The sequence below is a fragment of the Electrophorus electricus genome, chromosome 3, assembly GCF_041902795.1.
Source record: "Electrophorus electricus isolate QZ-2024a chromosome 3, ASM4190279v1, whole genome shotgun sequence".
Classification (NCBI taxonomy): Eukaryota; Metazoa; Chordata; class Actinopteri; order Gymnotiformes; family Gymnotidae; genus Electrophorus; species Electrophorus electricus.
Window position 1 is genome coordinate 23489885 of NC_137499.1, and position 26724 is coordinate 23516608.

General features: G+C 41.0%; 1 protein-coding gene, 1 long non-coding RNA gene and 1 pseudogene across 3 annotated transcripts; 1 reads left to right on the top strand and 2 right to left on the bottom strand.

The window, feature by feature from the left end:
* The first annotated feature begins 3 nt into the window (after positions 1-3).
* On the top strand, positions 4-9742 carry LOC113575313 (uncharacterized). Of its 2 annotated transcripts, XR_014122677.1 has the most exons (4): positions 4-323; positions 3995-4050; positions 6268-6348; positions 9449-9742. It is a non-coding gene; the product is annotated as an uncharacterized LOC113575313 (long non-coding RNA). The 2 variants fall into 2 exon arrangements; XR_003410404.3 differs by lacking the exon at positions 3995-4050 and having other exon boundaries at positions 14-323.
* cavin2b (caveolae associated protein 2b) lies at positions 1208-14602 on the bottom strand. The gene is made up of 2 exons (XM_035527019.2): positions 13906-14602; positions 1208-3387 (listed from the first exon to the last, which is right to left on the bottom strand). The coding sequence occupies exons 1-2, from the start codon at positions 14437-14439 to the stop codon at positions 2536-2538; spliced, it is 1386 nt and encodes a 461-aa protein (XP_035382912.1). The 5' UTR covers positions 14440-14602; the 3' UTR covers positions 1208-2535.
* Positions 14603-22982: 8380 nt separating this feature from the next.
* Positions 22983-26010, bottom strand: LOC145653775 (uncharacterized; annotated as a pseudogene).
* Positions 26011-26724: the final 714 nt, after the last annotated feature.

Here is a 26724-nt window from a genome sequence, read left to right on the forward strand (position 1 = left end):
CTCATAACACGACACATACACTGAATATTTCACTGAATATTCGTTCTTTGCCGTTACGCCGATTCTGTATGTATAGTGTCAAATAATGAGTTTACGGTTGTTACTGATCGTGAGATTGTATACATAAAGAAAGATAATTAAAAGGCGCCAGGGGGCGACAAATGTACGCTAAAAGTTGCGTTAAGTTCCCCGCTCACAGGCCGCGCAGTGAGGCACTCCGTCTCCAGACCTGCTGAACACTTGGCCAAGCACACTACACCAAGTCATGCAAAACCCGTCGTGTTTCAAAGAGAGATGTGTAATGGATAGAAACTAAAGCTGATGTAAGTGATCTATTTTCAGAACTAAACTGATAGAGATCGTTTATGTACTCGCTCGGAAGGGAAAGAGTTCTTCTTGGTGCTTGTGTTGAGCTTTGTAATCAGCGGGTAACTTTTCAACACTGATGGATAGAGGGTCGAGTACTTCGTAGCTGGGTTCAGAGGAAATTAGCAACAACTTTAAAATGGATTGCGCCAACTTTAACTAACGAGTCCTATTGAAATGAACTGAGTAATATCACCTCAGTGTAATAGAATCTCATAATTACAGACTGAGGCTTGCATATCCCTGGCTTGTGCTATATAAAGCTGTTGCTGCGTATATTTTTCAGGTAAAATGTTCTAAGATTGACAAAGGTATGGTTCTTGTCTTAGCTGTGATGTAGGATTGCAGTCTTGAGTGAAAACGAGCACTAGTGTTTTTACTTTTTGCCTAAAGGAACCAGTGTTTTGCAGTTTTTAGCCAGTTTGGGGTGTTGAATGTTTGAGGAGGAAGATGAAACCCGCATGGGTTAATGTCCTTCAGGAGCAACTAGACCCTCCCAAACAAAGGAAGGAAAAACTGAGCATGCGCAGTTTGACCACCCTGCCTCTGCGTGAGATTGTGAAATGCAGTCATCACAACAAAAATAAGTGAACCAAATCCGCCCTGCTCTGACTGAATTAGGTATTAAGCATATTTCATGATAATGGGGAAAAAACCCATAATATTACCTGAAGATTTGTAAGCTGCAGAGTGAAGCCTACTACAGAAAACAAAAGGAAAAGATGCGTTAGTCGTGGTAAAAAGGGTTTGGGATGTCCGAACTTTGGTGTGCATGGATTCCTAGTTATTGCAAGTTATACTACTTCAAAAGTGTTTTCTACAGAGGAAAAATTCACACCCATGAGGTTCAGAATCTTTTATTGGCATTCTGATAATATTCTAGAAATATGTAATTCAGTAACAGTATAGAAAATGTAAATGAAATTAATTAAAAGCTCCACAAAATATGGTTACAAGTTGTCTTCTATGATCAGTTTCTTTGGCAACAGTGATCTTTTTTTTTTGTAAGTATACTTTAAGTGTGAAAATAGCGATCTTTCTAATATATTACTGAGTCAGTGATGCGGTTATCTTCTTGATGGTTATACAACTGCAGTTCATATATTCTAAGCATAAGCAAGACATTTTAAAGTCAGGAAGCTATCTATAACCCCCTCCTCCCTATTCACACGTGAAGCAGACACCTGGCCTCAGCACAAGTCAATTACACTTTTTACTGTTTTTAAGGGACACTTTTAGTTTAGTTTTTTATTTTGAATTAAAATTTTTCATGATACTGTAGTCTTGCATAACTGCCTGATTATCCTTTGCTTATTGTGCATTTTTAGACATTAGTGGGGATATTTTTTACTTCAACTTTTGTTTAATTATTTTTAAAAAATGAGCAGTGAGCTTTGTTATGTATCTGATATGGTTCAGCCCTTAATGCTGATGGAAATGCCAACCTGTATTCACCAGTCAGATCCATCCCCTGTATCTGGCTTCTTTCTGCACTTTACCATAACCTGTCCTTTTTTGTACAATCTCCTATGTCCCCTAATGGTTCTACACCAGCCCTGCATCCAAAAGCCTTGCCTGCCAGCAGCACACTGGCACTAAAATGCTATCAGTGAGAGGCAGACTTCCAGAATGGAGTCCAGCATTGCTATCTGACCCAGAGGAGGTTCGGTGCTCCGAGATGACTGCATTCTTACTGCGCTCTTACTCCTAAATACAACATTCTAACATTCGATTAGTGGGGATTTTTAAGAACTGAAAAAAATAGATAAAGAAGTTAAGATAATGGATTTTGATCATAGTCATTAAACACAAAATCGACATTGAGAGTAAACCATGATTAAAAAGAAATCATGGCATAGCAGACTGATGACGTAGCAATGTGTAAGTCTAGAAAACAGGATGAAGTCCGGCTTGTTTTAACACTGCACAGAGCAGGGCACTCAAAGGTTGTCACATATTTCTCTGTCTAATCTCTTATAGAATAACCATAAGAAATTCTCAGGGTTTCAAGCAGTGAGAGTCAAATCCAGATATGTGCCTTTAGCTTGCTAGATACAAGGCTGTGGGGCTGCGCTGAAGGCCAGGGTGTCTGGGTGCTGAGGGAGGGCAGGGGCGTGGCAGCAGGTGGCGGGGCCAGGTCAGCCCTGGAAGGAGCAGAGTAACAGAACCTTAAGACAGTTGCTCTACAGCAACATTCTTAGCTTGAACTACAGCAGCCCCCTCTCCCTCCTTCTCCTGCTCTTCGTCCTCTGTATCCCCTCCGCGGAAGGCTCCATGGGACATCTTGATATGGGAGGCATCCTGGGGGAGTGTTGCAGATAGAGCGTATTCCACGCTCACTTCCTCTGTGATGGACAGCTCCGCCTCGGCAGGGTAATTCAGAGCTATCTCCTCTTTCTCCATGGCCTCCACAGCTGCTTTGGCCTCCCCCTGACCTGGTGCCAGCTGTGAATGGACCTCTGTGAAGGACACATCCTGCTCTGGGCTATCGATGGGTGCCAGCTCGATGGCGGCCATGGCACTGGATGAGCTCTCGGCTTCCGCATGCACATTTGTCTCGGCCTCGCCGTGCCGAATTTTCTTGATATTGAAGGTGAGGGGAGACACCTTGAAGGAAGAGCTCTTACCACTTGGATTCTTCTGGTGGGTGGGGGCTAGACTCTTCTTGATCTTCTCACGCTGCTCTGGTGACACAATCTTGGTGCTAATCTTGTTCATCTTTTTCTCTATATTCTGCCGGGAAAATGCTTTCTTCAGACTGTCCACCTTCCTCAGGCTGGAACGCTTGATTTTCTCAGCACGAGATTTCTCCACATGCTCTCCTGCCAGCTCCATCATTCCCAAAGACTCCTCTTCTTCCTCCTCTGGCCCAAACTCCTCATCAGAGGAGAGTTGAATGGTTTGGAGCCCCTCTTCCTCATGCGACCGGTTGGCATCCAGGGCCAGTGATTCGGTCTCGCCTTCTTGAGGCAGCGGTGTCGGCTCCTTCACAAACACACTGGAGGGGATCTCATTCTCCTCCTAAAACACAAAACACACACACAACGCACATGTCACTCTAATGGTACTGTGAGAAAAATGGTCACATTTGTGCTTTCCTTTTTTGTTTAATCATCCCGACACTTCACATGTGAATTGATTAGATTGCATACCAGCTGAAGACAATGTTGCTTATGTTCATTTGTTGCTGTTTTAGCTGCTATACGAAATGCATGTGCAGTCCTTTGCAAATAGCTTCCTGCTCCGTGGCTGTTTGAATTTGGTTGCCTGGACAACCTGTCTGCCGGGGAAAAGTTGGGGAGGATTCCAAATGGAAACTATGTGCAGCCTATTACTTTAAATTTTACAGTACAGTTGAAAAGTCCTTAAAAAGGATCAGCAATGAGTGTAGGGGTTTCCTGCTTGTCTCAATCTGTAGCAGGACAATGGCAGTAGGGATTACTCTATGTGTAGTTGTTTCTACTATAATAGATTATTTGTTTACATATATATCTGTGATTACTATACTAATAATATTCTAAATGGATAATGTTGTTTATGAATCTTCTATGCAGTAATTACTTTTTAGTTCCCAGAGTTTGTTAAATTTATGGTGCACTGCTGAAGATCCACTTATCTTTGTGTTTAGATGTGGCATTGACAAACCAGCCTAAGAGCCCACAAAATGTACAGGATCACAAAAATGTAAGGGATCACAGTCTCACACACACACTCCCAGCCCTGCTGTCTCTTTGTCGCGTGTGCGTACACACACGTGCACACACACACACACACACACACACACACACACACACACACACACACACACACACACACACACGCATGCACACTCACGCATGCACAAACACACACGCACACACACACACCCCTACCCCTCTTTGTTCCTTCTGGAAACAATCACAAAGGCAGAAGAATAAAGAGAGAAAGGAAGGAAGCCAAATGAAAGCCAAGCAGCTCAGCTCAGACTTTCCAAGGTGGGAAGCCATTTGGGGCATAGGACAGGAAGGGTTAGGACTGTTGGCTGTTTGCGGATGCTTTTGGGAAGAGACCTGCACCAGACCCCCATTCCCCACATGTTTACGGGAGTGTTCCAAAGAATTTAAGGAATTCCAGGGCTGGTGGTGGGCTAGTGTTAAAACTCACACGAGAGTCAGAATTTTTGTTCTTAGCGATAAGACACAGAATTCCAATACAGAAGTCACTCTGTTGAGAGAAGTGAGAAGATAAAACTTCTCAGACACACACATATATGCTTCTATGATTGCTTTAGTAAAAGTCTGTTACATAGCCATGCCTTCTTCTAATAGGTCCTATCACAAAATGAACACACAGAACCACACCCAGAGCTAACATTATGTCAGAGAGAATACAGATCTGCAACTGCCAGAATGAGTTTAAACTTATACTGTGTGTGTTTGTGTGTGTGTGTGTGTGTGTGTGTGTGTGTGAGAGAGAGAGAGAGAGAGAGAGAGAGAGAGAGAGAGAAGGAGAAGGAGAATCTAGTTCTGAGCTGTATTTTTAAGGGAAAGCTGAACATTTCAGAATGGACAAGAGAAGAATTTAGATTATCTTAAAAGGACACATATTTTCCTTTTATTTTTCTGGCTTCTTTGGAAGAATGCAAATATATAAATGTTAGCTATTAAAAAGGACAAAGCCTGTTTTGCATTTTGTAGGTTAACACTGTGTTTGACTATGTAATTTTCATAACCCTATAAAATGTCATTTTCTGGGAATAAATTTTATTAATTTTGCTAATGAGAATTGCATTCGTTAGCCACCTCAGTGGGGGAATTTGAAAAGGTTGGCATTGTGCAGTAGTGGAGAGCTTTGCATCATATGCAAATTGAAATGGTAACCATGTGGGAGTGTTGATTCAAGAGGGCCTAGATGTTTGCTTGATTTCATGTCATGTTGACCAGTAAATCCAAATAGCTTGCAGAATCTCTGTAACATATGAAATATAATGATCACACCCATGACATTTTCTCACCTGGCAGATAAAATGACATGTCACACGAGGACTTACAAGGTTTAGTTTACTATGTCTTCTGTAAGTCACTAGCTGGGCAAATTGCTTCCTTCAACAACTGTTAACAGCTTTGGGGGCATGTCAACAATTTAACAGTCCAGAATAAGGGTGTGCAAGCCTGTTCTGGGTCCTGTTAAAATTCTTATGAAAACAGGCTTACTGTTGTAGATTTTGTAGTTCTTTCTTTGCATTCCTGCAAATGATACATTATATTTATGACAGTTAACACTGTTATCCAGAACAACTTGCATATCTATAAGTATGGTGGTACCTGCGTTCCCAAATCAACAACCTGGGCGTTAGTGGCACCGTGCTCTAACTGCTCTACCAGGTGAATGACAGGAGCACATAATTAACATCTCCTGAATGTTCATACTTGTTTTTAGCATGTGGCTTGTCTTTGAGCATGACATGACATGAAATCTTACCACAGCAAATTCAACAATGTGATTTGCTACAGTCCTGCCATAATTCACTTCTTATTTGCATAAAATCAAGAAACCAATTTTTAAAAATCTCTCATAATATGCTGGCGCCACACCTATTCACACAACCCTATTGTGGATATAAAAGCCTACATGCCCCTGTTAAAATGGCAAGTTTTTGTGTTGTAAAAAAATTAAACAAAGATATGTCAGACCTTTTCTACCTTTGTGAAATTGCAACCTATAAATTAATCTTTTTAAAGAAAAAAAGGCCAATAACCTGGTTGCACAAATGTGCGCATTCCTGGGATTTATTGCCTGAGCATGTGAGACAGGAATTGGCCCTAAACTATTTAGTGATTTATAGATGAATATTAGTACACACTGGGTGCAAATGTGTGGGTTTAACAATCAGGGTGATGCATTCTGTTGTTTTGGTCCTAGTATGAACTCTGGCAGCTGGGCTTTGAATCAGCTGAACTTGTTTGACTGTCTCTTTAGGAAGACCACTAGAAGACCATTACGGTAAGTGATCTTACTAGAAATACATGCATGCATGCATTTTCCAAGATCTTGCTTTGACAAATAATCAGTAGTTGTTAATATGGCATTGCACTGGTTCATATAGACTGAATGGCTTAGCACCCATCAACCTACCACTAGAAACCTTCAGAAAAATTCAGCCCCTTCATGATGATTGAATACCTGTGAAGTTTGGAACTGTACTGATCTGTGCAGGTATACTGATCTGCTTTAACTACTGCCAGAACGTCCAAAAGAATAACTTAGAGGCCATCACTGGCGTTAAAATGTCACAACTTTGTATATTTTTGGCTTGATGCTCTCTTAGTGACTCATAAGTCATGACCTTCTAAGTAACCATTAAACCATATACTAGTTGATGACGTTGATCAACTGGTAATGATAACATGAAAAAATTTTGAAACAGGAAGACAGAGTGGTACTTTCTAATGGTCACAATCCTGAGTTAAAAGCATTTTATTTACAACTGTTATCTATTTGCAGGGATTAAATATTTCTGTCAACAATAGTTGTAATCAATTCCAATCTAAGCTTGGTCTATTACACTATAACTACCAACCTAGGAGGGTGAGACGTAATGGAACTTCCGAGACATATGACGCATGAATGAAGGAGAGTATTTACTTACAAGTTATGTACGTGTGATTTAACAGAGGCTTCCAAGTAGAGACACAAGGCTATCCTTTGCACCCAGAGAACAGAACCAATTTTGCTGTCTTGAACTCTGAGCCACAGATAGCTGTGGCACTAGTGGGATACAACTAGCAAGCTCCTGCTGATAAGGAAATACCAACTGTGTCCTTCCAAAGATGTAACACATTTTTCTTACATTTGGAGATAAATGTTCTTCTCACATTCCTGCTTCTCCCCTTACTAAAAATGTTCAGTTGAAGGTTTATGTTTCTACAATGCGAAAAACAGAAAAAAAACGCATTCATATCCTTTTATTGCCAAAACCCCAGGCTGCTTGTTTTTTTACATGTATTTAGACACTACCATTTACTTGTGTGGTGTTTTTTGGGTGATGATTGAATGATGTGCTCATATATGTGAGTCTGGGAATCTTGCCTGAGTCCTTCAGCTCTTACCAACAGTAGTCCGTATGGGGTGGAGAGCATGAGCCATCCTACCCAGCCTGCAAGGCAGGAAACTCTAGCTGCTTACACTGACTGCCAGGTTCATAACACACAACAAAGGGAAGAAACAAAACGGAATGCTTACAACAGAGGAATTTCAGCTGTCCTGTCTGCAGTAATATAGTGCTGTGAGTGAGCGGTGTGTCCTGGCTAAATGTTCTGATGTGTTTTATCTGTTTAACAGTTCTTCTACCCCTCCAGAGTTTGAGTTCATCAGAGTATGAAACTGTGGATTGAGTAATGCTTATTAATATGATCTGTATCTGTATAACAATACCTTGATTTTTCCACCTAGTATTAATGTGCTTTCTAATGTTATGCATAGCGATTGGATCCCACATAACTTTTTTGCAAGGTTCTTCATGGAGCCTTTATTAAATATAATTATTTAGCCAGTTGTGCCATGTCCCTTTTTCCAGGCAGTTGCTATTAAGTCTTTAAGAATTTATTTAAGAAACTCCATCTTGATGCTTTTTCCAATTACTGTCATATATAAAACATACATTTTTTTGTCTAAGAAGTTAAGAAGTTCTTACCAAATAGCTTTGCTCTTATTTAAGTAGGAGCTCAAAATACTTGTACTTAATATAAAATGTATATTCAAAATATATTTAATACTGGCTAAACGGGTCAATAACCTACTGCTTGTCTTGCATAGAAGATACGTTTCCCTTTTGTTCTGTTGGATTTGAGTACAGCATTTGACACAATTTACTATTATGTTTTAATGGAGAAGCTTAAAAACACTAGTCTACATTAGTTTGTACATTGTTTAGATCTTACTTGATAGACCACTACTAATTTTTAGGTGTAGTACAAGGTTCTGCTTTAGCTCTCTTATTCTTTCATGGTGTACAACCACTTGGACATGTAATTCACATAGGTTCATGCTTTTATTCTCAGACTACTGCAATGAGTTGCTAGCTGGTTACCCAGCAGCCTCTTTATTGAATTTTTCTAATTGCATTAATCTTTCTCATCTAGGCACATACTGTATATATAAAATTTGTTTCCTATGAATGTCATTACACAGTACAGAAAAAGACTCATTTTATTTTGCCAGAATTTCTTTCCTGTTTAACATGGATAGTCTTTTCTGGAGTAAAGCATTAGTGGTCAGAGAGCTGGTGATCCTCACACCCACATCTCTTTTCTTATACTTTTAAATTTTAGTGCTGTGTTCAACAACATTGACCACAACGTCTTAATAGATGGGCTGGAAACACCCATTGACATTAGAGGTCAAGCACTATCTTTGTTCAAATCTTGTCTGACAGATCATTATCAATTTGTCCTTGTACTTAATGAATGCCCTGGTCTCACAAAAGTAAAATATGGTGTCCCACAAGGGTCAGTACTGGGGCTCATATTGTCCTCATTATATATATGCTACTTTTAGGCACAATTATTTGTAAGCATGGTATTAGCTTCCACTGCTACATGGACGATACCCAATTGGATATATATTTTCTAATCCTGATGAGGTCCATACTGTTACCAAATTTAAGGACTGTATAAAGGAAATTAAAAAAAAAACTGGATGGCAACTAACTTTCTCCTTCTAAATTGTGAGAAGATCGATATGTTATTTCTGCAGGGTTTCTTGTACTCCCTAAAATTAGTAAGACTTCATCCAGGGGCAGAGCCTTCCCCTATAAAACCTAAATCATTTTGTTTTATTCGTATGCTATTGCATAGACAATACCAACAGTAAACTTGTCATGCTCATTGGTGACAAAATTGGTGACAAAACTCTAGCTGCTTACACTGACTGCCAGGTTCATAACACACAACAAAGGGAAGAAACAAAACAGAATGCTTACAACAGAGGAATTTCAGCTGTCCTGTCTGCAGTAATATAGTGCTGTGAGTGAGCGGTGTGTCCTGGCTAAATGTTCTGATGTGTTTTATCTGTTTAACAGTTCTTCTACCCCTCTATTGCATAGACAATACCAACAGAAAACTTGTCATGCTCATTGGTGACAAAATATCACGAAAATGTTGCGGTTTCGCCAGCCGACACGGCCACACCCCCAATCGACGTGCCCATGCCGCCACCGACCCTAGCCCCACCAGACTAATGGAGGCTCCACATCTACACTGGAGTGTCTACTCAGACTAAAAATATGATAAATATGGACTTGCCCATTAGGGATATAGACTCATATATTTGTAAAGCATGTTTTGTGACAACTTGTGCTGTACAATGCGCTATATAAATAAACGTGACCTCAACCTTACCCTAAGTCTGAAAAAAAAAAAAATCCAAATGTCCAATAGAAGAATTAACTCTTTCGAATTATTTTCTAAGGGCATATATAAAGTTGAGCTGTTGCACAAAAACACTGATTGAAGTGTTTGAACACATGGATCAATAGACCAATTTGGAGAGTATGTCACAGTTATGTCACTGGCAGATGTGAACACATCATGGTGGCAGAAAAACTGCATAAACGGGTGCAGTGGAATGGACAAGAAACACAGAATAACAAGAAGAAATATCTTGTAGAATAGGAATAATCTTAATTTTTATATACCCTCATCGAAGACAGAATGCAGACCTTTATGGTTGCAAACTATTAAATAGACCATTTTACAATATTAGCCCTACATTATGCCTTCCAGCATAAAATAATATTTAGACTTATAACTAGAAACATATTTTTCATACACCTAGATAGTATCAACAGTACGTCTAGTGATTTACATTGTTCTAACATCAGCAAAAATTAAACAATGAAACAATGAAAAAATGTTAGTAATAACTCAGTCATGCAAGTGCAGGTCACTATCAGTATATAGTCTGATTTGTTTAAGCAATACTATAGGCAGTATGTCAGTCTAAGCAGCACATCAGTCCATGATACACAAAAACCATCTGACAAATCTCTGTATTCAAGGTCCTAGATATGATCACAAAGTACAAAACTCTATGTGTGAGGTCTACTCTATGTCTTGAGTTTTCTTATGTATAGATGCTGGGTTTTACCACAAGGTGTACAAAGATATACAACTACTAATTTTGACAATTTAGTTTGACCCTTTGACCTGATAGTGAGCATGGGTCAATTAACCTCATTCTGTTGCTAAGGGTTAGCTTATTAGTGTACAACAACGGTCACCAACCTCATACAGCTCATACGATTGATGTAAGAGATCTGGGAGTAATCCACATGGCTCAAGAAACTGGACCTTTGAAGTTAATTTCAGCTGAGACAGTAGGTTTTGCTTTCTCCCTCCCTTTCACTCACTCACTCACTCACTCACTCACTCACACACACACCTAAACCTTTATGAGGACTGTCTTAATGAATCCTCCTGGACACTAATTAAAACTCATAATCTTTGTGAAACATACACTATACAACTGAAGTGGAATTCTAAGAGAAAATCCACTAGTTCTTTCAGCAGGAAGCTGTTTGATAACTCCTCCTGCCCTCCTCCCCACCCTTCCCGTCCCACTAAGGGTATTCCATAAACAAACTGCCATGTGTAGATTGTAAAGACAAACATTCTTTGGGAGATAAATGAATTGGTGGAATATTTGATTCTATTTGAATTGCATCACCCATTAGCTACAGCAAGCACACATACTTCTATTTAGGGTGTTTTTAATGCCCTATATTTCTAGGTGCTATGACTTGCTACACCCAAACCTCCAGACATACAGAAAAACCAACTACAAAGTTGATCTTAGTTGAGGGAGAAAGGACTCACAAAGGAAGGACTGAATCTGAAAATAAAACACCAGAAACACCAAAAACTATGCAACAATGTTAGCTCCTCCCTAGCTCCTGTGTGTGTGTGTGTGTGTATGTGTGGTATATTTTTTTCATTTTGTTTTGCAAAATATTTGCATCATTTACATGAAATAATTAGCATATAATTTGGTTTGTGTAGCAATCACCTGCAGGGATTCCTTTCAAATGTAAAGGTAAACTGTAGAACACAAACATACACATACTCAAAGTACACCACAAAATAGTTTGTGCTTTACAATGGTTCTGTTGAGGCTCTTGCTGTGTGTGCATGTATGTGTGTGTTTCCAGGTTGCTGCATTGTTTCACATTTTACATAGTGCTCTGGTATGTGACTGAATGCTATTGAATGGGGTCGGACAGCATGAAGGGAGAGTGAATGGCTGGGGTGTAAAGGGCCCATAACCATGCAACCCAAAATAGCTCCAGTAAACCCAGCACAGCTCCACTGAACATAGCAGTTACATTAAACCCTAGCCAGCCTGGCTGAGTCCTTGTACTAAACGAATAATAATAACAAAAAGAACAGCAAGCCCTTGCATTTCAGAGTACAATAACAGTAAAAACATGACAGCCTTAGGTAACCATAGGTTTGGAAAAGAGGCCTGCTACAACTTTTGCAGCAAGCTATACTAATTTTTGCAAGTGGTAATAAAGTGCCCCACCTCTGTTTCATCCTGACCCATCACGCTCTAGCCTCATATTCGTTTTACTTTAGGTAACCAGCAGTTTTAGGCCGTAAAATGCTGCATTTCACTTTCTCTAAGTTCATGCAGTAATTTACGGATCATTTATTATATGTTTATTCTTACACAAACACTTGATGGGGTGTTAGATTGCTTGTGGATGACAGAAAGCAGCCCCCCCTTCTGTCTGCACAGGCACAGATAGCCTTATTAGGTCGGGAGCAAGTAAAAATACACTATCATATGCTTTTAGTTCTGCATGACTGGGGGAAAAAGTGAAGCATGTTGGGCTCCTAGATAATGAGCTCTGTGTTATGAAAACCCAATCTGTATGGGAACTTGTGTTGGTTTAAAATTTCATCATGATGGGGTATTGCAAAAAGAATGTTCTAAAGCTCGCAAAAGTGGGTGTGGATTCTCCTGTACTAGTTTCCAAGGAGAAATGCAGGGTTGTTGCAGCTGTGTGCAAGGGCTCTGCTGGGTTTAGTGGACCTTGATGTGGGGATTCTATGCTGCCCCAAACAGAAAATCTAAAGTATTTGAGGATAAATATCTGTATGATAATATCTGAAGGGACTCCAACTCAGCTGTGTGTGTGTATGTGTGTGGCTGCATAGTGTCAGAGCAAAAGCTCTGGAGTGTGCCAATCCTGAGAGACTAAAACACTCACAGGGAGACAAAAGGAAATATCAAGGACCCAGCGCAGTAAAAAGTGAAGGAAGCATTAGTTCGAGAGGAGAGGAGAAGAGGAGTCTGTATGTGGGGGGGCAGGGTGGTGTGTGTGTGTTTTAGGAATTTGCTCCGTGTCCCACCCATCGTTAGTGGAAATTATGAGGAACAGACTATACACATTTACACGTATAGTCATACACTCTCTCCCTCATATACACTCACAGAAACTCACACTGACACACTCTCAGACACTTCTATACATTTACATGATTACACACACAAACACAAACAAAAAAACTAACACAGACCCACTCATAGACACTTATATGCATTTACGTACTCGCACACACACACACACACACACACACACACACACACACACAAGCGTGTGCATGTATATAACAGAAAACAAACACTACTGAATGCTAAAACAGCACACTCAAGCACAGATGTGCCACACCCAGATCCATATTCACACGCTAGCACCCTGAGATTTTAAGTTATTATAAATCTATGAGAGTGAAAAAACAACAACAAATAGCAGCATTGTATTATTTAGTATACACAAATACTAAATGTTTTAGTACTATAGGACAAAATGTACACCTTGGCAGCACTAATTCTGAACAACATCCCAGCAAGCAGGTTACCTTAGCAATGAGCACAAAGGTCATGGTCATATTTAAAAATGGAAGTACTGTTAGGCTACTCTCATCTTTTAGTCAGTGTTTGCAGACAAGTATAGTCGTTTCTTGCTCTTCACTCTTTGTGGAGTCAGTGAGTAAGCAGTAACATTACAGCTATCTCTACACAACACACTGTATCCCTAAAACAAGAGGAAACAGTGCAGTAGTAGAGCTGTTAAGATCTGGATTGTACTTGGCTGGATCTTTAGACACACCCTGTATTCAGAGCACTTGCTTTTCATGTGTTGCTCTGAGCTGCTTTTCAGTAGTTTGAGCCTGTTACTGCCCAACCAATACTTAATTCTCCCCTTTTCTCCTCTGACCTATGACCTAACACTGATCTGTTCCATAACTGTTACATGATAAGTCTAATGTGTGTTCTGCCACAACCCCACCCTAAACCAGTGCATATGAACACAGCCACACTGCAAATACTAAAGCACAGTGCTTAGCACACACACAGTGAGCCTCACCCTTCCCTAGATCTCACTCTTACAATAGGTTAATATAAGGAACCTAAGCTAAACTAGTTTAAGGAAGTTAACATACCCCCCCCCCCACCCACACACACACCCCATGAACACCTTGCCCCATCGCTCACCTGGAAGATAAGGACTTTGAAGTTGTTTCTGCGGAGTAGGTGGGCATGGTTGACCTCAAGTCTCTTCACCTGGCTGGCCTGCTTGTCCATCTTGTCTTTGACCTCCTTCATGTGAACGCTGACCTTGCGGCTTTTCTCCAGGAGCTTGCTGACCGTGTTGGCCGTGCCGCTGTGGCTTTTGGACAGCTTGGTGACGTCGTTCTGGATGCCCCGCACGGCACTCTCCATTTCAGTCTGCCGCTGCTCCATTTTGTGTTGGTTCTCCTGCACCGTGTCTAACATGTTCACCAGCTTGTCCAGAAGCGTGAGCACCGTGATGGCGTTGACCTGGCTAGCGGGAGAGACCCCGTCCTTGGGAAGCACGCCAGCGGTGTCCTCCACAGATCCAAAGGCCGGAAGAAGGGTGGCCGCGGCTGCTGTTCCCAGCTGCGTGAGGCTGTGTGTTGGCGAGGAGTGTGTGGGACTGGGCACTAGCAGCTCCTGACTCTCATGTCCCATACTGCTCCTCTCCGCCTGCACTGCGTCTTCTCCCATTCTCGCTCCTCTCTGGTCTCACTGCCTACAAGTCGCCCACTTTCCCGTGCCCCTGCACGTGTGCTCGGTACGCGGCTGGCTCCAATGGAGTCTGGTTCACGGCTCAGTACGTGTGTGCGAGTGCGTGCACCGTGTGGTATGTCGCTCAGAGTTGCCTCAGCTTGTTTGCTGCTGGTTGGGAAAGTTTTCTTCTTCTAGGATCAGCAACCCCACCCCCTTTCCCTTTATACAGCCGGCCTCCCTCTGACTCCCCCTCCTTTAACTCCTCGTTTTCTCCATGGAAGAGTAGAGCAGATTTACATGGTTTTTCATCCCCACCCGGGAGGGGCAGAGCTTGGTTACTATGGAAGCTTGTTCACCCAGTTCTGAGAGAGGTATGTGTTTGCCTGTACTACGTGAGGCAGTAAGACAGAGTATGACTGCGTTTGTAGTGAAATGTGAGCAGCACTGTCAACTAATACAAACTCTCTCTCCTTTAATATCTCTTTCTGTTGATTGTATTTGCTTTGGCTGTAGACCTTCATCCCATTTAAGAGAGAGTGATTAAAAGAGAAGGAGAGAGAGTAACAGAGGGAGGGAGAGAGAGAGCGAGAGAGAGAGAGCATGAGTGAGTGAGCTCCATGTTTGAACAATGAGCTCATATTTGCCAGTGGGGACTGTGGTATTTTTGTTGCTCATGAGAGCTTTGTAGCTTTTTGTTTGTAAATGTGTTTTGAGTATGTATCTGTTTACATATTGTTTGGCTCTGTGTGTATGTTTATACAGCTCCTGCATAGAAACCTTTCTGTGGTGTAGTAGCATTATAGATACAACACAATGACTCTGCAAACCTAGTAAACAATGTGCTAACACATGAGATTTGTATAAATAGTATCACATGGGAAACTTGCCTAAATGAAAAGTATGAGAAACAATGCATTAACAGAAAGAACACGTGAATTTGTGATTAATGAATGAAATCATGAATGAATATCAGAACTGAATGCAAACTACCATAAAATGTAATCAAGTCACAACTTTAAAAAAAGAAAGAAAAAAGTGATATTTGTAGAGTGTGCTTGAGTTTGAGAAAGGCGCTGTATAAATGCAACCAATAATAATAATAATAATTATAGTAATAATATACTAACTAAATTGTATTACACTATATGATGCTCTGAATGTGCCAAAACAAAACACCGTACACTTCGCTGCATGTCAGTCAGTGCAGTATTCGTGACACAGTTAAAGGCAATCACTGTCCATTAATGGGACGCTACCAAATTTGAGACGTGGTCCATCATAGGGGGTTGTACAGATGACTACAGACTCCTAATCGAGTCCAGATTACCGAAACCTCTGTTCATACATTCTAACTTTAATTGCAGTGATGTGACCGTTAGAATGTTAGTCCTTCTCCGTCATCACAAATGGTGTCAGAAGTGGGATGGGAACCAATTGGGAGCGTGGAACCCACCCCCTGCCATTAGGGGAAAGATATAAAGCCCAGTGTGGGAACCCTAGTGAGGGACAGGGGCGTGACACCGGACGATGGAGGGCTGGAGCATGAAGGACCTACGGAAGGGGTGAAGCCCAGGTGTATGCTCCCCGAAAGGGGAAGGCAGTGTGGTGACAGAGACTGTCAGCCCGCCAGAAGGAGAGAGAATGACATGATGGGGATCATCACTTCAGGCAGATAGCCTTCGCCACGTCTGTATTTTAGAGAATAGACCCTTCTCTATTTTGCCTTATAGAATAGTCAGAGAAACATCAACGAAAGGCTGGTTGGAAGATTTGTTGTGCGAGGTTCTTAATGGCCTCGAAGAAATGTAAGGCACATCTTCTAATGTTGCTAACCCTGCTTTAGCTGGCCTAGCCCATCATGGAGTTAGCGTCTCGCTGCCAGCCAGCTTTTCTTTGACAACCATGTTATTGTATAAACGTTTAGCAGGCATTGTATGTATGCCATCAATATCACACACAAATGTTACAGGTCATAGTAATCTTTTAAGTGCCGTTAATGCCATTAACAGAAACTGTCATTTTAAAAACGGTAACTAAAAGACAAACAATACTGAACCAAAAATAAATATGGCAGAAGCTCTGAAACTTACAGATGCACTTTAAATAGGCCTGTTGAGATTAACTGCAATTATGACTCACAGCAAGTCACAGAACATCGAGATAATCTGTTCACTGCTGTCATGTAGAAGGTGTAGAATTCTGGGTCAAAGTATTGTTGAGCAGGATATGGCTCTTCAAGGAACAAAAACAGAAAGCAAACATATCCCCCAACCTCTCCATCTCCCCCTGTGCCTTAATAGCACTAATTTCCTCCATGCTGTATTGTTCTGTATAGCTCCATGATGTCATGATCCCTTTTCTTTCCACAGCAGCATTGCACCTGTGGAAACATGAATTTCTGGGAACGGACAGCAGACCATCTCTGTTCCCTTTGACCTACAGCCTCTGACCTCTCCTGTGCTACTGTACACACACCAAGACTGACTACACTTTACACGAGCTGGCCAACACTGGACAATGACAGGCATGTTCTAGGCAGCTGATGGTGCTCTCACTAACAGTTCCTACCGCATATATCACAGAATAAATAACATTAACCAAGTAGTTCAAAAACAGTCTCATTGTTATAGGCTGTTCAAAACCTAAAAAATAACATTTGATAAACGTCTTATTTGTAACGCTGAGCGGTAAGGAGGCGGACGCATGTGCGGAGAAGAGCGAGATTTATTAAGGGCGGAGTCGTGGTCGTAAGGGTAGTCTAGGGTCAAAGAGCCAACACGGAGTGTACGAGGATACATGATAAACTAACAACGGCTAGGATAACTAAGGCTAGGAAACACAAACCAAAAGCAAGGCGAACAGGGGAAGCAGGCTAGAACAAAGACACTAGGAAGAACTCGGAGAAACATACATGCAAACATTCAGGCAGATGCTGGTTTACAGGTTGTCAGACATACATTCCGTACATCCACAAAGAACAGCAAACACACAGGGAGTCAAACAGGGTTTCGATACATGAACTTAACAAGGTGAAACAAGGGATGGAGAAAACGAAACTACGGCATGGAACTAAAATACACAGGACAGGGAAAACATGGAAGCTGGGAGGGATTAACCATGACCTTATTCTTCCCGTTACTCCCAACACTTTTAAAAAAAGAATTCAATTTGTTGTTGACACTATCAGTGAATATGTAGTCTATTATTAGCAGTGTATTATCAAGCTCATTTCCATATTTAATGTAAATGTACTAAGAAATATTTTATATAAAGCCTCGGGAATCTTAGGGATAGACTGTACTGCGAATCAATAATTGCCCGTCTGTGCAGTTTTTACTATTAGCAGTACCATCTGCACAATCACACTTTCATTCTCTGGCTCAAGTCCGTTTTTACTGACACATGAATGTGCTCTGATTCTCTCGTTAGTGTTGCCTTAATTCACACACTCGCTCACTCATTATTTATGGAATGCATTTGCTAATTTAGATGAAGACTGCCATCATGTGGTCACACATTCCAATAGCATAATTTGAAACGTTGTAATTTATAGGTAAAGGACAAACATAATAAAAATCAAACAAAAAAGCTACAAAATTGCTCCCTTATCCAAAATGCTGATTATTAGCTACGAGCAGTTTTGCATCCAAGTCACTGGAACTACTATATTACAGTAACAATTATAAAAATTATGTAGTAGCTATAACAGAATTTTAACCCACTGGTTAACATTCATAAGATGGATTAAACACATATGAAAATATTTAAACTTCCCCTGCTGTAGTTCAAGTGATTAAAAGCACGGTGTGTATATCTATTGTTAATGTGGCAGCTAATGTCTTGTTTTACCCCTGTACCCGGTTAGGCTCTTTGATTTGTGTGCATGTGGTAAGTTTGCCAGCAGCAATTGTGGAAGTTAAGACCATGGCAGTTGCTGACCCTTCCCTAACAGCAGTGCATTCTATGCAGGAGAAAATTAAGGTTGCATATGTAAATGCCTTTTCAGACCAAGAGCAGGATTAGGTAAGAACCCAGCAATGAGGGATAAGATAGGAGTTATATGATCATTTCATTGTTTACCCACTTCCTCCCCAAACCCACATGGTGGTTGTCAACACTTTAAACAGGTGCATGCAGATACTATAAAGAAAAAAAACCAAACAGATTTTGAGTGATTTTTTAAAGTAATTTTTGACCAAATCTACATTTTGATTAGTACTTATACTAGTGCAGTTAAATCATGCGCCATATTAGATTACGTTGTAGTTTCTCTGACAAAAGTTTATTTGTTTTTCCCCCAATAATGTTCGAACCACCATGCTAATAGTGAGTGCATTGCAGCTAGTGAGTTATGGCTGATGGGTTTGGGGTAGGTTGTAACACATCCCTTTGCATGAAACCAGGAACAATTTCTTGATTTTGATTATTTTACAGAATGCCTAGGCAATGGAAGTGAAAGACTGGCAGAGGTGTGCCTGTCAGTGTTCATACAAAAGCATCTGTTGAGGTCACAAAGAAGGGCAAGTCAGGTGTGAAGGCACATGAGATCTGCCATGTAACATTGAGCAAATACTATGTCACCACAAGCGCTGAGATACCAGGGGTCCAATGATCTTCCCAGTGTAAAACATCAGGAGCAAGAATGTTATCCGTGAGGTGCAAGAGGAAGTGTTGGCTGACTGTATGACTCGGGCAGCATGCCTGCTTTATGGACTGACTCCATGTAGGACAGGTTAGCCACTGGAGGCAGAGTAGAACTGAATACTAGTATGGGGGGCTGCTTAAAGTGACATCAGTGACTACTTGCGCACACATATGAAATATTTTCACATAAATAAATTACTACTTACATTTGCATAGGATAACTTACACTTGCATATACATGCACTGGCACATTCATTCGCTGGTGCATAAACAGAGTTTCACTATGCTTGTGTGAATGTTTGTGGCTGGAAGTAATTTCATTGTAACAGGAAGGCAGATATATAACATGCTTATCAATATAAGGTGGAGAGGTCACTAAAAAAAGAAAAAAAACATTGTTATGTCAACATATAATTCTGACAGATTGAAGATCAATGACACTAAGGAAAGAATATTATTGCAGTTCCATTCTTGTGATGTTTCCAAACTAATCAGATGCTTGTGGAGATAAAATATGGTTTTATTTATGGTGAGGTAATCTAGAATCATGGTCGTACTACAAGTGAGGGTCAAAACCATAACGGCAAACAGATCAGGCAGACAAGTCCAAAATGGCAAAAGGCAAAGATAAAGCTAGGAAAGAAAAACAATAACAGCAAGAGGAAACAACTCAGTGTGCACACTAGGATAATGGCAGTATTTTACAAAGGGAAAAAGTCAAACAGACACTTATTAAGAGACAGATAATAATAGGATATATGTGTAGTTAAGAATCTGGTGAACAGGATAGTATGAGGCCATGCTTGGAATTCTGGGAGTTGTAGTTGAATTTGTGATCTCCAGGAGTGGGAGAGACGGGCTGTGTGACACCAGCCTCTTATACATTGTATATTTCTGTCTATGTGAAATAAACTTGAATCCTGAAATCTGGTCATATACGTTCTGAAGGTAATTATTATTGGTCCTGAAAGTATGTATATAAATTTGGTTAAAAATAGGTATGTATACACCCCCCAGTCCTCTTTTTGAAAACCAGAATATGGTCATACATATTCATGCATACCCTCATACATAGTGCTAAATGGTCAGTAGTTAAGTGAGGAATATTAGTTTGATTTTATAGTGGTGAATTAAAAAGCAGAGCATTCCTAAAGGATATCTGTATACAAAATGGATGATGGAATCTGATGGAATCGCCATATCTGTAGCTAGATCTGTAGAGTGTAGGCAACTTGTATTCTTGAAATACAGTGCCAGGTAAAATACCTTGAACATAATCTGGTATTATCCAGTACTCTAAAGATTTGAGGTATGAGGCCAATAACTATGGTATGTTAGGTATAGGGAACATAGGTATTGGTAGCACATAATCTAATGTACACCTCCTGGCTGTGTTGCTGCTAGCTGTGAATGGGACACTCCGTCACGAATGGCCACCCTTCTGGTGTCACTGTTTCTTTACTTTCCCTGTCGTGTCTGTTTTCCTTTACTTCCTTGTTCCGTTCCTTGGTTTTGTTTTCTCCACCCCGCCTGTTCCTCTATTCCACTGCTTGTTTTAGTTTTTGCTGTTCCCATGTTCACCTGTATCTGTTTAGTGCCTGATTGTCTTGCTTATTTAAGCTCTGTGTTTTGTGCCATAGGTTGTTGGTTATTTTGTTTAAGTTACGTTTGTTCTGTTGTGGGACAGTTGTCGCCATTGCGTTTCTGTTTGCTCAGTTTGTGTATTATTTTACCCTCAGTGTTTGCCCCTTGCCTCAGATTTAAGCCTCCGTGTTTGTTTCCCTCGCTTAATAAACCACCTCCTGCATTTGCATTGTGTCTCTCGCCTTGTTCCTTACATCGTTATACATGGCGGGACACAGTGTATTGAAACAGCTTTAAAATAAAAGGTCAACACCAACCTATTCTAATACCTTGCCACCCAAAGAAAGTGCCAGTTATATAAAGAAACTAAATCTGATTGGACTCCCTCGGTGTCCCATTTTCTGTCCAAAATAAGTGTTTAAAATGACCCCACAGATTGGCAATTGTAGTGATTTTAACACTTTAATAAATTTGTCAATCAGAACTGATAAGAATAATTGGGGCACTACCCTGATTAGCAAGGAATATTAATTAATTTTAATTGCTTTATTGATAATGATGATTAATTCAGTCTCAAATCATGAAAGTCAGAAGCTCGACAATGTGATTATTTCTCGTCTACCAAAAATTAGAATACAACTCTTGAATGGCAAGCTTAACTAAGGGTATGTTTATTGAATAAACAAAGATATGAAAACATTCATAAGACCATTGATTATGAGCAAGAGCTGAGGTTGCAATAAAGAGTTCTTTGTTGCCCCTAGTTCCAAGACAGAGTAGCAGTAAGAAAAAAGAAAAGTTAACACACGATGAAGTCAGTGCTGACTTCAGGTTCCTGTTGGCTTAAATAACAAAAGAGGGAAATAAGGATCAGGTGCATTGGGTTAGTAAGTGGGTGACAGAGCATAGCAGGTGTGTGGTGCAGGAATGGGCATGTCTCTCCTGCTGGATGATTGGCCTGCTGTGACAGAACACCCCCTCCTCCCGAAGACCCCACCAACCTCCTAGAGCACGACCGACCCGGCCGACAGTGAGCGGGCTTTAGCGGATGTCCCCTGTGAAAGGAGTTGATGGGGTCGGGGTCCAGTGATGCTCCTCCGGGCCGTACCCCTCCCAGCCAACGAGGCATGGCAGCTGTGCCCCTTACTCGGTAAGCCGGTTCCCCCTCCAGTGATGGAGATGGAGCCTTTAAGTGAGTTCCCGCCTCCGCGAGGAGATCAGGGGTAGAGCTGAGGTTGATGACCTAGCACACATTCAAAATGAGTTAATATAGTTCCGGCACGATGAAGAGAGTTTTGTGCATACACCGCCCGAGAGATGTGCACTGCACGTCTCGGGATGCTGCCTGCGGTACAGGAGTAGGAATTTACCCAGCTCCTGATGGACTCGCTCCACCTGTCCATTAGCCTGAGGGTGGTAGCCAGACGTCAGGCTAAAGGTAATGTTTAGCTTACCTAGCAACTTGTGCCACAATTGCCATGTAAACTGGGTTCCTCGGTCCAAAACAATGCCCTCCGGCAGCTCAAAATGCCTGAAAACGTGGCGGAAGAGCAGTTCCACTGTCTCCCAAGAGGTAGGTAGACCCCTCAAAGGAACGAATCTAACCATCTAACCAGCGATCTGTTATCACAAGTATAACAGTGTTCCCCTAGGAGACCGGTAAGTCCATCACGAAATCTACAGATATGTGGACCCATGGGCGTAGTTGAGTAGGCAGGGGAAGCAGCATACTTCACTATGTTCTTCTGCATGGCGGGCCACCAGTAGCACGTGCTCAACAGTAGTGCCGTGCATGCGGATCCGGGGTGTCCAGTCCCCACCGAGGCATGTGCCCATGTAATTAGGGCTCTGTGGTGTTTGGGCAGTACAGTTGATTAGGAGCGCAGTGAGTATGTGAGTTGACAGCCTCTATGCACTCTAAATCCCATCTTATCGAGGCCAAAAAGCATGAGGGGGAGAGGACTGGCTCCCGATCGGTAGGCTGCACCTCGGTGTTGTATTACCGAGAGAACTCATTCCCCCTCATGTTCTTATCTCCCGGTCTGTAGGTAACATAAAGGTTAAACCTGGAGAAGAAGAGTGACCACCAAGCCTGCCTGGAGTTCAGTCTCTTGATGGTTTGTAGATATTAGAAGTTTTTATGGTCAATACAATAAATTACAATAAAGAGGTGTCGTGCTTCTTCCAGCCAGTGTCTCCATTCCTTGAACGCTAGTTTCATAGCCAGAAGCTCGTGATCTCCAACCCCGTGACCCCCAGTTAAAATAATTAAATAGTGTAGCCATACAAATTATTTGGTAAACAGTAACAAACAGCAGCTGTAGTTTTTAAATTACTTACATGTCATAAATTATCTTTACCATTTTTGCATCTGCTAAACTAAAGTGGAAACTATTCAATATACAGGAATATCTATAAACATCTATAGGTCATTTACAAACAACACACTTTCAAGTAAACTTATCATTCAAGTTTTCTGTTAAGAAATGTATATAATGTATAAAACATGTTGCAGCCCCTTATCTATGGTTGCAAAAAATCTCAATATATAGACATTTACAAAGGTAGGCAAACTTTACCATTACAAGTATTAAGTACTAGCTGGAACACATTTTTTATTTACCTACCTCCATAAAATGACAGCGATAATAAGACTATCTAAAGGATTTAACAAAAATACCAAAAAGATGAGAAAGGAGTGACAATATTTTATTTTGTATAGTACAAGGAACAGAAGTTAGTTACTGTTTAAATCATCACTATTTGCTGTACATTTCAAAAGAGCATGAACATCACCTTGAATTTCACTAAAGTAACACTAATGTACAACCCTGAATTACATGACAATTCACTTTTGTATGAATGACTATTCAAATGTTATAAATAAATTTAAAATGTAATTACATTTTAACTTTATTTGAACATGTCTCACTTAAACACTAAAATATACGCATTAAAAAACAATTAATGTCTTCAGACTAATGTGCTTGTTAATAAATATGAATAGTATGACTTCTTATTCATGGAGTTTTCCAAGATCTTGAATTACTCATCCGAGAGGGCCATTATGGTTTTGGGGGTTTTTTTTTGTGTGTTTTTTTTGCTAGCCATTCATACCATTCTATTACTGTCCAGTGATCCTTTAACAACTCCTGTCTGGTTACCTCTAAGCCTCCAAACAGTTTCCTTGTATGTTCTCCTCTCTATATGTTGGGTGTGAGCCCCTGTATGAGCATCCATGTATGATACACTGTGGTTCACTGTGTAATGTCTGTAGCCAAGATGAGGCAGAGCCTGCCGGTAGGCACGCCACTCCTCACTGAGCATTGTGGATCCCCTCCTTTACATGCTGAATGATAAATGGCACTGGTTCCTTTCTGGACCTTCTCCGAACAGCACTTACACCCGGCATCCAAAAGGCCCATTTCCTGCTCCTCCATGACCCAGCCATCCGCCCTCTTCCATACCGTGTAACATAAAAAGTAAAGCATTATTACATTAATTAAGAACTATTAACAAGATGAAAGAATTAAAGGTATGAAGAATGAAGACTTATGAAGTCCATTACACATTATTAAGACTATAGAAAAATTCTACACCCACATAAAAGATAAACCTGCATTTCTTTTATGCCTGAAGTTTCTCTCATCTATGACAGTGAATTGTCTGCATCCTCCAATATGCTGTCCTTTTCTTCTTCTGAGTTTTTCTGTTGTCACCACACGAGCCTCTCTCACTTTCTCAGACATTTTTGACAGAGTAGCAGAACTCCCAGCTATTTCATCTGCTGTCATGTCAATTTGCCATAAACGCAGACCTTGAGAAAACCTGAAGGGGGATAATAATAGTGCTAAATTGATTAAATAATTGTATTTGACACTTCCTTACTAAGACATTGAATGTACCCATTAAAATTGTAAAGTTAATTTGTTAATTAATTTAATTTGGTCATGTGAACTGTTCTTGTTATGTTGCTTCTTTTAATCAAACTATTTATTTGATTGTTACACATGGATTTTTGAGGTTGCACCATTAAAATATTTTCACAATGCAGAAAGTGTCTAGATGTGCTGAACAAAAATCTGTTTGATTACAGTTCAAATGGCCACTCAGTCCACACTTGTATAAAGTAAGACATATAAGCCTGCGTGTGTTAGCTGCTCTCATCTGTACACAAATGTCATCTATCTAAAGAGAGACACTTTAGAACACTAAACACGGAGTTGTCTGACTGATCTCCTCATCTGCCTCCCCCTGTGCACAGCACATTGACACCTCCTGTATGAAAACAATGACATGTACCAGGATAGCGATCTGTACAGAGAGTCTAACAGTCTAGACCCAACGTTACATGTTCTGCTTATTTAAAACACTGTTAAATTACTAATCGATGTTAGAATGTGCCAAAATCACAGCGAAAAAGGCTTGCAATTAATCTCTGCATTCTTTAAGGGACAAAGTTATTTGATAAGGTCTACGTTAGCTAGATAGTTTAATTTAGGCTAAAGTTACAGTAGAGCATCTAAGTAAACTCGTTAGCCTACCATTCATAGCAGTCCCAGCAGTTGCTGCTGTGTAGTTTCATTTTGTGGTGATAAAGATCACATTTCATCTTTCTTTGTAGTACTTTCTTTTTACAGCCACTTTATTCATTTTAAATGTATTCTTTTTTTTTATTTCTTGCCCTCCATCAGCTTCCTCAATTTCTTCCGCATTTTGGCACAATTAAAACTGGCTGTGTCCCCAGTATTTGTAACTAAGAACTAACATACAGAGGTAAGGAAAAACAAATGGTTAAGACAGACACACGGGCTAACAAACGCAGGCTTCGGAAAACAGACGGGCTTTCTAGCACATTCAAACATCCAAACACACAGGCACAATGAACTGCCAGGCAGGCAATCAGACAGGGTTTAATACATGAACTTAACAAGGTAGAAATGAGACACAGACACAGAGCCTGAATGGGCACAGAAACGGGCACAGGGACAGACAACACAACAGGAGCAAAAACAAAACCAGGCAACGGAGAAGGCAAAAACAGACACAGGAGGTGCGTGGGCAACAGGAGACACAGGCCATGGCGGGACAGGCAGGGAACATGAGGCCTGTGAATCAGGAGGCAGGTCTGCGGACTTGGAGGAGACCGGCAGTGGCAGCCTCTTGGGGCACAGGAGAGCTTCGAGGAGCAACCACTGGCACAAACCAGGCACGAGGCTCAGGGACTTGTGGAGTGGCTTCTTCACTCGAGGAGATCTTAGGCACTAGGGCACCTTCCTGTGCTGGGCTAGTGGGCCTCACAAGCTTCTGAGGAAGAGGCATGGGCTGTTCATGGCCCATGCCTCTTAGTGCCACTTCTTTGTCAGCCTCAATCTGAAGCACCTGCACTCCTGTTTCTTAATTTCTAGCTCCAGATCTTTCAACTTTCAACTTAACCGCTAGTACGGGATCCGCCACAGGGGACTGAGCCGCTATGGAATCCATGTGCAACCTGACCGCCAAGTCATCTCCTGCCCCCACCATCGGCATGCGCGGAGTTGGGCTTACAACAACCCCAGAAGGACTTCCCCTTGCAGGCAGGATTCCGTCTCTATCGAGGCAAGCCTCCAACACCAACTTAATTTCCCTTTTCAGAATGAGCAGAATGAGGCACCACCACATTGAAAAAGTCTGCAGTCATTAACAGGTCCATCTTATGACAATTGTCAAACTGCTCAGGTGTTGGGCAAGTTCAAAGTCAGCCATGATGTATAAACACCACACCACACACACACACACACACACAACATGGCCACCCCACCCACACCCACACTTACAAGAAAAAAAAAGACCAACCAAACAACCAGTGAGAGGAAGAAAGCAAGACACCAGCAACTACATACACACACAAAAAGAAAAACACAAAACCTGAAGGATGAGCCCCACTCGGTTGTGAGACCGTAACAAGGAAACTGAATGATAAATAAAGTGGATAATGTAACTGTTAAAGAATAATAAAAAAATTAACAGAAGTACAAACGGTAGTCTCTTTTTTGGTGTTTTAGTGTATAATAC

What these genes read in the sequence shown, in the direction of transcription:
- cavin2b (XM_035527019.2), bottom strand. Translation starts at nt 14,439, where the DNA reads ATGGGAGAAGACGCAGTGCAGGCGGAGAGGAGCAGTATGGGACATGAG. An exon ending in TCAAAGTCCTTATCTTCCAG is followed by an intron (nt 3,388 to 13,905) that starts GTGAGCGATGGG and finishes TTTGTGTTTTAG; the next exon opens with GAGGAGAATGAGATCCCCTC.